Source organism: Crinia signifera, chromosome 5 (genome assembly GCF_055691185.1).
Source record: "Crinia signifera chromosome 5, ASM5569118v1, whole genome shotgun sequence".
NCBI lineage: Eukaryota > Metazoa > Chordata > Amphibia > Anura > Myobatrachidae > Crinia > Crinia signifera.
In genome coordinates this window covers 66,119,554-66,131,952 of record NC_139221.1, presented here as the reverse complement: position 1 = coordinate 66,131,952, position 12,399 = coordinate 66,119,554, and the positions used below count along the sequence as shown (strand labels likewise).

The 12,399-nt window shown below is 44.2% G+C and overlaps 1 protein-coding gene across 2 annotated transcripts in view; it reads left to right on the top strand.

Annotated features, from left to right (window-relative positions):
• Positions 1 to 12,399, top strand: part of MMP16 (matrix metallopeptidase 16) — a 184,070-nt gene that overhangs the window by 84,055 nt on the left and 87,616 nt on the right. The window contains exons 2-3 of one of the 2 annotated variants that reach the window (XM_083187384.1): positions 5,820 to 5,968; positions 10,246 to 10,260. In XM_083187384.1, coding sequence (XP_083043510.1) covers positions 5,820 to 5,968; positions 10,246 to 10,260 — 164 coding nt within the window. The remainder of the gene's footprint in view (positions 1 to 5,819; positions 5,969 to 10,245; positions 10,261 to 12,399) is intronic. The other variant, XM_083187385.1, reaches the window with a different exon arrangement.

The window sequence follows — 12,399 nt, the reverse complement described above, 5'->3', positions numbered from 1 at the left end:
TTAGTAACACTGTAATCTTTTGTTGGTTGGCCATTGGGCTATACATATAACTAATGATTTTATTCAGTTCATAAAAATGGGATGGGTTGTGACACGCACAGGTCACTTCCGCCTACCCTGGTGGAACGCATGATGCGTTTCCGACCAGCCAATAGCACGGTTTACAATTAGGGCTTTATTTAGCGTGTTTCACACAGTAAACTCTGTTGACCACATTGGATGTGTTTGCCTAGTTACCCTATGTGTAATATAATTGACCCTGCGGTTATGTTTGGTATTAAGTTTGGGTTAAACTGGGAGTGATGACATGTTTGTAGGTACTTAAACTGACCCGGCAAGGCAATGCAGGTACAGCCTCTCTGGAGGCTGGATGCCTGGTGGTTGAAGCTACGCTATGCTGTACTGTATCCTGATGGCGGTCTGTTTTAGACCAAAACGTTACGTCGGCATTGGTATGAGCATGAATATGCATTAAAAAACTTCTTTGAACCTTGACCTTCTCTATTTCCATATACATCTTTTGGAGCACACCCTACATTTCCTGCATTGGGACTGAGTGCGGACATTTCGGACATCTATCTATCTATAGATAGATAGATAGTTTCGAGGAGAAAACCCAGTTTTCAAGGTGCAGAAAGTGAGTCACTTTCTGCACCTTGAAAACGGGGTTTTCTCCCCGAAACGTCGGTCTGTTATTTTGCACGTATTTGATGATTTTATAAAGCAACTTTGATTACAAGTCTCCGAATGCCGCCGTTGTTCTTCAGCCTGCATTTCCCATATTGGAAGGCACCGGAGCAGGCTATTCAGCCGGGAGTGAGTGCCGGTCCGCCCCACACTCTCTCTCTCTCTCTCTCTATATATATATATATATATACCGTATATACTCGAGTATAAGTCGACCCGAATATAAGCCGAGGCACCTAAATCTCACAACAAAAAAATGTGAAAACTTATTGACTCAAGTGGGACCCTCACTCGAGTATAAACCGAGAGGGGGCTTTTTCAGCATAAAAAATGTTCTGAAAAAGTAGGCTTATACTCGAGTATATATGGTATATAGAATAATTAACCCTTTTCCTGCGCTGAAAGTAGAGTGAGGCTGCAACTCTATAAGTCCCCCTGTTAGTGGGGGAAAACAGATAGACACAAGATAGGAAGGAATAGAGTGCGTCTCAATAATTGCCACCACCAGCAAAAACGTAATCTGAAGTATCAATACTACAGCAGGCTGGATACAATTATGGACAATTTTTAATAACAGTAAAATCATTAATGTTTTAAAAGGCAGATTCCATTTGAAGCATATGAGAGTCCAATGGTTCAGATTTTATAAATTCATAGGCATGAATATCATACAGAAACCTGACGCGTTTCGTCATCAAGACTTCATCAGGGATAGTACATCTAGGTAGCAAAAAGGAAGGCCATATCGTTAAAAAGTTTTCATAAATGTTATTGCCCTTGAATTTACAGTATATGGCTAACTACTCCTCTCCTCTATAAGGTTAAAGTACTGCCAGTGACACACTCAATGGACCAAATTACTTATTTGTGTGCCAAAAAAAAAAGTCATAACAGAAAGTGAAAGCAATATTTGCAGTGACAATGACCGGTTTTCGGTTTAAAACCTGCTGGATATGGAGAGAGGGAGTTGTGAAGCCAGAGGTAGGAGCAGAAAGGGACTGGGGGTGTGGTAGAGAGTTTGTGGGCTAAAAATTGTCACAGCTCAAAGTTAAAGTACAATTGCAGAAACCCTCATTTTGACAGGATTTTAAATAGTATATTATAATCGCTTTGTTCTGAGTTCAATTCCTTGAACCACAATAATTTCTAATTAAATAAACTCCCAAAGTTCAAAATGTGAAGAACATGTGGAGTTATAACTACTGTACCTTATTTTCACTTTAGAACGATGCAGCTCTGGCCCACTATAAATTATTACAGATTTAACATGTAATCTCATATTTCTGTGACCTGTGTAAGCATAGCAGTCTGCCCGCAGACTTGTTCCTTTATATGGTTACTGATCCCCTTGGTGACTTGTAATGTCCTTATAATTTATAATAGTGAGAACAGTATTCCATATATAATTGCTGCTGTTATAAATCTTTATTTGAACCTGCTTTGGCACTAGCGTCTACAGTATATTATTAGCCAAAATCAGTTCAATCTCTTACTCTCACTGCGTTTCCCATATGAATTTCATCACTTTTTTTCTACCAAACATTGTCCTGGAATAACCCGTATGAAAATAGCCTGTCTGGCATAAATAAATAACAGGCAAAAGTAATTTATCTTTAGAACTATGCTGCACACTTCATTGTATAAACTGGATATCTTGATGAGACAGTGTAGCATTATACACCTACGAATACTACAAGAAAAATGTGCATAGTATTATTTTAATGTTTAACTGTGTTGAGTCAGTGAATAATTTACATTGGCTCACAAAACAAAAACACCCCAAATGGATATAAATCGCGAAACGCACGTCAAAACGCTGATTTTTTTTATTTATTGTGTGACATCTGGAGGTTTTTTTGGTGTGTTTTTGTTTTTTAGATCTATAGTTTTTTGTACTGTTTGCTTGTATTTCACCTAATGACTTGTCTGTTTTCCATCTACACTTGGTTTTGTGGCGTTTCAGCTCGATTTCATTCTATCAGAGGTGCTAAACAGACAGCAGAGAACACATTTAATGGAAATACAAAGCCAATTGAATTTGTGGCGGCCAGGTTTCTTTGTTGCAAAATACAAACATAATGCATCAGTTCTAAAACTGAAGGCTAGAAATGTTTCTTTTCCAAATCCATAAAGAAATGAATGAACTGGTCTGTTGAGGTGAGACTGGTTTCCTGTTAATGAATGAGGTATTGATGACTGCACACTTAGGTCTTAATTTTCTTTGCTTAGTTTTGGTTTTTATTAGTGCTGGGGAACAATTAAAATTTTTAATCATGATTAATCGTTTTTTTTAGGCACAAAAGTGCCGCTTACCTACATGCTTGTTGCCAGGGGTTCCATGCTTGTTGCCAGGGAGGATTACGTGCTCGTTTCCATAGGGAGTTCATGCTTGTTGCCAGGGGCTCCATGCTTGTTGCCATAGGGGGTTACACGCTCATTGCCAAGGGGAATTACACACTTTTTGCTAAGGGAGATTACATGCTTGTTGCCATAGGGGGGTTACATGCTGCTTGCCCAGAGGGAGTTAAATGCCTGTTGTCCTGGGGGAGTTAAATGCCTATTGTGGGGGTGGAAGAGTGGTGCCCTGGAGGCACAGAGTCTCTGGCAGCATTGGAGACCCTGCGCCCGTCCAAAGATGGCCATCGCCGCAAAGGAGACAGCCGTTTGAGGTCCTCCTGCAAACACTAGATGCAGGAGTACCTCTAGCGTGTTTTCTATGTGGCGGTGCCCATTTTTGGAGGGGCACAGGGTATCTGTAATGCTGTCAGAGAGGCGGTGCAGCTGGCCTCCCGCCAGCTTAACACATACAGTATAAAAAATGATCGCTGTTATAATGCTGTGGCGGTAACGCAACAATAACATGTTATCGTGCCCAGCACTAATTCTTTTTAGAATATTTTAGATTTTTGTCACCATAAAGGAAACCATGTAGCCTCCTTGCGCATTAAACAGCCCTTCTAGTGCCTCGGTAGCCACGAATGCCATTTCATGCAACTTTTTTCTTTTCCATTAAAATGCATCTTATTTCCCTACTTGGGTGTATGACGTTTCTTGGGTGGTTCATGGATAAATCTTTCTAGTGTGGCTGAGCTACAGTATATGCGTAGATCGTGTTTGCTGCTACATCCCACAGTAAAACCAGTGGTGTTTCTGTACATACTGAGGTATCCAGAGGAATGAGAGGTGATGTAATCATAAGTAATCACATTTGCAGGACCAGGAATTATGTGGCCAAAACACCTATGGGCTGATTTCCCTTCTGACAATGGACATATATATTTGCGCAAATATATATGTAACCAATATCTCTGAATTCTATTGTCATGTTGTGTTTAAGACTGGTTACTAATGCCAATCAGTGTGTTGGAGGAAAACAATGTATTTTTTTCTTCTGACCATGCCCATCTGATCCACCATTCAAAAACAGACATTGATGATTGGCAATCCTCAAAAAATCCTTGAATTACAGATCCCAATAATAATTTAGTATAACTCTGCAAATTAAGGATTTCCAGCAAGTAGGACTTCCCCAATTCCCACAGCTTAGGCTTTGGGGGACCAGGAAATTGCACCAATACTTGACTCATGTATGGACCCCTTTAGTCCACCATTTAAGGCTTGTGTATAGAAAGTAATAATCCCTATTGCAGTGTATTGTGACATTTGTGGAATTATCCCGAAAAGTTCCTCCCAGGATTTGTCTAATTATTTACTTACTATTATGACAGACAGGATTCAATACTAAACTAAGACTAAGGGGGGGTATTCAATCTGGGGGTCACGGCTGTTGACCCTGTCCCATTCTTGGTCTGCTCGACTGAGAACACACAGGCGGGATTCAATGTCCTGCCTTAAGTGAGATTAGAAGGGGGGTGGCCGCGAGTTGAGGCCGGGAAGAGGCGAAGACAGCATTGAATAGGGCCCGGTGGCCATCTCCCCCTCAGGAGATGGTCACCGGTGATTGAATACCCCCCCCCCCCTAAAAGCTTAATTAGACCAATAGAGGGGAATATGCATTTGATTAAAAAGGTGAAAGCTGGGAGTGAGGGACGGCTGTATGTAACTACTGTATGTGTGATGGATAGAAGAAGGTAAAGTATTCAATAATTGTTGCTTATCTTCCAGAATGATAGACAAATTGGCTCTCTATATAGCAAATATGTTTCTATATAAAAGTAGTAGAACAAATAAAGAGACTGGACGTCCAGTTTCTCACCGCAAATTGTGTCATGCGTTTGGAATAGCCACTTGCCTATGCTCTTGGCTGCATTCAGGAGGCTGGTCCTAAAGGGACTTAATGAAATAAGCAATATAAAAAGCTTCCTTTATGTGTCTGTACAGGGCCATCCATACCTAGTGGCGTGTGAGTGCTGCCGTACAGGATGCAGTGACCTGGAATGGCATCTTGCAGTGAGAAGAGCTACTGCAAAGCCACTCAGAGAGTCCAAGGGATGCTGTGGTCAGGCATCCTGCAGCCTGTGGAGCTTCCCAAAGCATCCTTAGGACATGTTCTAGAGTATGTGGCACCATCCATAGGCGTGACATCAAGACATCTTGGGTTTAGGGACGGACTGCCAACCTGTAGCACTTCCATTTCTATCTGATCACAACACTTTACTAATCCAGCAAACTGCAAACACAATGCATCTATTAGGTGCGTCTTATTGCATGGAGGTACCACTATCCTCCATCTGTGACCCCTTCCTCTCAATCAGGTAGATGGTGCGCTTTAACATTTGTAATCACTAATTAATTATATTGTGATTAAAAGTTGTTCTATGTGGTTGCAAGACATAAGTAGCGTGGTTGGTTGGAACAGTGTGCTGTTTATAATTGCTGAGGTATTGGTCATTACTTGTTCCAGAGAAAAGTGGGGACTAGCAGTCTATTAACAGGAGCGGTAGCCAACTTGTAATGTAACTCAGTAGGTCAGTGGTCACTGGGAAAAGGACTCAGCAAGGAGGTCAAGACCTGGACACAGAAGCATGAATAAATATTTACAAATGGGAGTTAAAATTGTCCGTAAATGTATTTATACAGTTTATGTTTAGTTTGTGGTTTGTTTGTTTGTTTGTTTGTTTTTTTACTTTTCTCTCTTGCTAAATGAATATTCTTGTTTTGTGCATTTCCAGGTGTGGTTGCAAAAATACGGCTACCTTCCACCAACGGACCCCAGAATGTCAGTACTGCGCACCGCAGAGACCATGCAATCAGCTATAGCTGCTATGCAGCAATTTTATGGCATTAACGTTACAAGAAAAGTTGATGAATACACAATTGAGTAAGTAAACATTATTTAAATGATTTTAGTATATTGCAAAATAAAGTTGCATTTAGTAATTGTCAAGTTGTCATTAGCACTATGGTAGTGAGCAGGAGGCAGTTAAAGATAGCAGCACTATATCTGGGATCTGCAGCCCACCAACCATGTATTCTCACTAATACTGTATAGAGACTTGCACATCTGTGAAGACCTTTGGTAAATAACACAGTAGCGCTGAGGAATGTTACCGGGCTAAACTTCTGCACCTCTAATCTGCAGCTGAACTTGCTGGGCTCAACTGTACCTGTTGCGACTTGTCACCTCTACTCAGCACACTGGATCTCATTCCCTTCTATCTCCCCTCATCTCATGCTCTTACCTGCACTGAAACCTATATTAGCATATGTGAACGCCTAGCGTTTCATGGTCGTTCCCATGAAAACTCTGGGCGTACACATGCTGATGTGTCCGTGACACATGTGCGGGGGGGCGGACATCTGACATAACCGGATGCCAGCTGCCCGCCCAATTCCCTGCATTTCTACATGCATATGTAAGGGTAGTCTGGACCTGGCGCTTACATATGCATGCCCCTTAAACATCATTCTATGGTTGACGAGGGTCCCACTGGCATGCAAATGGATGGTCATGTAAAACATCCGTTTGCAAGCATAGTGAACGCATCCCACCTGCGAGTGGATGGTGCCGGCTAACTATTTGCAAGGCGGGGTTAGAGTGACTCGCAAGGATACGAATTTTCATCCTAGCGAGTAAACCAGAATAAGGGCCCATATCCATAATACACCCAGTGGGACGTCCCTCTAGTGGGATGTGCCAATATACAACCAATTTGCTATGAACCACTATATTATATACACATTAAGATGCTCCCGCCAATATTGGCGGCGGCAGGATCCGGCGCACGGTGGGGGGGACCAGCATTGGCAAGTGCATACACTCTTGCTGATGCCCAGTGGCGTAACTATCATCCCGCAGCCCCCGCGATTGCGGGGAGGCACTGAGGGTATGTGGGCGCCGGGGGGGCTGCGGGATGATAGTTGCCTTCTGCCGCCGGACCGGTGGTTTTATTTGCACCACCGGGTCCCAGCTCTCCCGAGTCCCGGCAGCCGCAGCGCTGTTCTAATACAAAAAGGTGACACTTGGAAAATGGCTGCCCCCATACCGCAGACAGTTTTTCGTCTGCAGTATGGGGGCAGCCATTTTCCAAGTGTCACTTTTTCATTAGCAGCAGTAACGGGAGAGCCGCCCGGGACCCGGCGCAGACGGATGCGGCCAGCCGGCCACGCCGGCCAGAGATAACACACACACACACACATACACACAAACACGTCACACACAGCGGCGTAACTAGATTTTCGGCGCCCCCCTGCCGACAATGCAGGAGGCGCCCCCCGGTAAAAAAAAAACGGAGCGGAGGGGAGCCGTGGTACGGCGGTGGGGAGGGGGGGTTGTGTTTCTGTGTGTGTGTGTTTGTATGTATGTGTGACGTGTTTGTGTGTATGTGTGTGTGTGTGTTACCTCTGGCCGGCGTGGCCGGCTGGCCGCATCCGTCTGCGCCGGGTCCCTTTATACACCTTTATATATATCCCGGGTCCCTAATACACCTTTTTGTATTAGAACAGTGCTGCGGCTGCCGGGACTCGGGAGAGCTGGGACCCGGTGGTGCAAATAAAACCACCGGTCCGGCGGCAGAAGGCAACTATCATCCCGCAGCCCCCCCGGTGCCCACATACCCTCAGCGCCTCCCCGCAATCGCGGGGGCTGCGGGACGATAGTTACGCCACTGGTCACACATACATACAAACACACACACACACAGAAACACAACCCCCCCTCCCCACCGCCGTACCACGGCTCCCCTCCGCTCCGTTTTTTTTTTACCGGGGGGCGCCTCCTGCATTGTCGGCAGGGTGGCGCCGAAAATCTAGTTACACCGCTGCTGATGCCGCATACAAGGGGGTGACCACATTGGCGGTCATGCTGCCGTTGACGATGTCCTCCCTCGTCTGAACATGTTTGGACAAGGGAGGGGGTCGTTAACAACGCGCAGGAGCGCACATCGTTACCGATGCACAGTGCACACACAGGACGATATTGTTCACAATATCGTTCAGATAGCCCTTTCTGAACAATATTGTTACCAATATCGCCCAGTGTGTAGACTATGAGACCTGACTTCAGGCTACACCCTCATAAATTTTAGCTCAACACACAAATGGATGTCTCCACAGTCATGGCAGGTCAACATTCACAGTTTCCAATCTAGCTTTAATCTGTTAACCTTTATCGCTTATGCCTGTACTGTATGAATGGCAAGGCCAGTGTAAAGTGCTACTTACAAACATTTCCCAAGGGACCCAGTCTTTGTTCTCTATCCTCAGATCCAGGCTGTGGTCTAACACCTCTCACACATTTTCCTTTTACCTTAATACCGCTGTTCTACCATAAAGTCTTCTGAATCCCTTAATGTGTTCAAAAATCCAGTTCTAAGCCCTAACTGCTCAATTCAGCTTCTATACAAGTGATTTATTATGCATTTATTCTAGGAATTGTCCTGTAGCATATATAATAAAAATGTTCCAGGTCTTTCAAAGCTAAAAACAAACAATATTCATTTATGCGATACATAATTAACTTAGCATTACACTCTTATGTCCGGTATTGTCGACAGAAGAATATAACTAAACCTGAATACTGTGCGCAATACAAATCAAGCTCCCTGTGTCTTTGTATATTTAATATAGTCAATGAGATGACCATGTGTGATGTAATATTCAAATACAGTATACAGTAGATGTTTTGCATTCATTAGATGGATATTATATTTTATATTTGTATTTTAGCTGTGGCACTCTTTCTGCACATACTGTATTCTACAACTGTCCTTGCTAAATTCAGAATTGTATTTATCAGTTTAAGGGGCTGATGTAATGAAGCAGTGAAAAGAGGGTAGAAGAGGACCAGTGGGGAGGATGGCCACCAGTCAGATTTTAAGTAGCCTTTATCAAGTACATTTTATAGAATGATAGGACGAAGCTGATTGGTTGCTATGGCCAATGTCTCCAATGGTCAGCCTTTCCACTCTTTTTCACTGCTTGATACGTCAACTCTTAAAGGCCCCCATACACTGACCCGATTTGGGCCAATTCTGACAAATCGGGCCATCAAATTGGCCCAAATCGGGTCAGTTTGATGTCCCCTCAAGTACGATGCGTGGTCCGTGTGCATAGGACCTGTGTCGGGTGGTCGGACCTGCTGGCCGTCCAACCACCCGACTGTGGACCTCCCTCACAGCGGCGAGAGGGGCGGGGAGCAAGGACGCATGCGATCTGTCACAACAAATTGTTCACAGGGTGCCCGTACACTGCTGCGAGACATCGCAGCAGTGTATGGGCACCTTAAGTTTGCGTTCTTTTTACACAATCCTAGAGCCAATATGATGATATGTAACAAGAACAAATACATTGCAGTGTGCCAACATGACATCAATCCAAGGGGTCTATTGATAAAGCAGTGAAAAGACTGGAGAAGTGTGTCAGTGGAGAATTGTGCCATGGTAACCATTAGTACCATTTTTCAATTGCATTCAATAAATGTATACATAGCAACTGATTGGTTGCCATGGGAAACTTCTCCAGTGTCTAATTTCTCCAGTAATGTCACTTCTTCAGGAATAGACCCCGAAGTCAGTTCTACTGTCTAATTGTCCTACAAATGAATACTTGCAGGGTGGGGTTGCCCTAGACTTCTCCATTATTGTATACAAGAGTGTCCGACCACTGCAATCCACCCCAGATTAAATACAGTGCGTTGGTGAATTCCTTACAATGGACAGATAAGGCATGTGTAAACAGGATGACTTATTACAAAGGCTACCACGTCATATTCTATTTACAGTATCTATATAGTTATGGCTTGTCCTACTTGCGTCACTATTCTTCCAAGTTCCTCCTATTCTGGAGATCAGCATCAGAGGTGTAACTGGGTGATAATGGAGCATTTGCACTTAGGTTTAGTACATACTTCCCTACTCTCCTGGAATCCTCGAGGATCCCAAAATTCACCTGCAGAGCCATTGGCTGCTGTTAAGCTTACAATATTGTACTAATCTTACTTTTAAATCAGAATCCTAACCAGAATTGTTAATAATTACATCTGTGTGTGATAGAATTGTCATCTGTCTAAAGTATTTGAATTTATTGTAATGAGCTATTGTAATGAAATGTAATTGTGCTTTGTTTATTTCCTTCTTCTGCTGCCTTCGATTGATGTAGTCAAATCACAATGAGGTGAGGTCTCCTCTGTATCTTATCTCCACCTTCCATGTCAGTAGCTTGGAGCACTGTGTTATTACAAACTGACTACCGTAAGGTCATCCCACCACACAGTAGTGCTCATTTAGTAACACTGTCAATACGAACACAATTTGCACTAAATTAAAACAACCAATCAAACACTGATTTTCACTGTGTTGGTTTGATTAAATTTAATTGCAAGATATGCACCAGTTATAAACAGACCTTCTAGTCACAACTAGTTGTGAGCGTGTTTACTAAAGCCGGGCAACTTTTTGTGCATTTGTCCCAAAAAATTCATCTTATTCAAATCACTTTGTAAATAATAATATGCACAAGCAGATTTTGCTGATTAAAATTATGCATAGCATGCCTATATTGTGTATGTGACTGAAGCTGTGTCTGCATACGAAATGTTATATTACAGTATTTTTCTGGAGAACACAGTAATGTAGCATTTCGTATGTCGATACAGCCGCAGTTGCACACAATATAGGCATGCCGCTTATAATTTTAGTCAGCATAAGCTGCTTGTGCATCTAATACCCCTTTCACACAGAAAATGAAATTCCCAGGTGAAGCAGTTCCACCCGGGAATTTCATTAAGAACACGGGTAATCTTAAATTCCGGATCTCTGACCCTGCAAAAGACCAGGGTCGGGGACCCAGAGTTTAAGTTCCGGATCAACCCTTTAACACAGGAGAAAAACTAGTGTAATAGAGGAGGGTGTGGTATGGGACTCTGACAGTCGGGATCCCGACAGTCATTAGCATGATGTCGGGATCCCGACTGCCTGTACTCAGACAGCATGGCGAGTGCAAAAAAGCCCCTTGTGGGCTCGCTGCGCTCGCCACGCTGCGGGCACGGTGGCTCGCTACGCGAGCCACCTATTCTATTCTCCCTCTATGGGGGTCGTGGACCCCCACAAGGGAAAATAGCGGGTGGCTGTCGGGCACCCGGCTGTCGGCGTTTTGACAGTCGGGATCCCGACGTCGGGTAAATGACTGTCGGGATCCCGACTGCTGGGAACCCGTCCGGCACCCATAGAGGAAATCTCCAAGTCTAAATTTTAAACCCGGAGATTTCCTCTCCTGTGTGAAGGGGGTCACCTGGCTTTTCCAGCACCAGCTGAATAACGCGGCGCTGGAAAAGCCAGGTAATTGCTGTGTTTTTCATCCGCCGCTGTCTGAAAGTGGTATTATGCGCATAGTGATCCAAATAAGACACATTTTCAACAAGAAAGACACCTGACATTAGCAGAGTTACATCTTATCTGCTGGATCACTCCCTTCCGGCATCTCGCGGTGCATTGCATATTGAGGCTAGATGTATGAGGACACATCTGGATATATTCTGCTGCAGAGATACTCTAGCAATTAAAGGCATTCATTGATATAAAAATGGTTTATAGATGTTTATAGTTGTAACTGAAGTTTTTATCGTATAAAGTAAAATGTGACTTGATTACTGTGTGATATATTATAATGACATAACCAACAACCCTTAACATACCTTAATGGAAAATCTAGACCAATTTAATCCAGACCCTAGATTTACCAGTTTCAGTGGCATAACAATAGCCCCGCAGACCCCGCGGTGGCTGGGAGGTGCTGAGAAAGTGTGGGCGCCGAGGGTCTGCGGGGCTATTGTTATGCCACTGCCGCCTGCCGGGATCTGTGGCTGTGGTCACAGATCCCGGCAATTGAGTTTCCACCAGTGGCAGCCCGTACCATTTCAGGGGAGGGAGGCTGCCTCTGGCCGCGGCTGCAGTTGGGGTACCGCAATGCAGCCCCCCCCCCCCACGTCGCCGCTGCTCCTGGTCCCCGCAGAGTTCCCAGCACCTGTGCAATGATGACAGGCACCGGGACTGGTGCAGAGCACAGTACAAACATCGGAACAGCCCATAGAAGGGAATCATGGTCCCAGCGCCTGTATAATATAGATGACAGACACTAGGACCAGCATGTGCGCAGTACCGATATAGGTACTGCGCATGCGCAATCTGGGATTTTGCATGGTAGCATAGGCGCCCCGGAGGGAGGGAACACCTCCCAATGGGACTGCCTTGGTGACTGGCAGGTCGGACTTTCAATAGGAAGTCACTGCCAATCACAGTGACGCCAGTGCAGTCT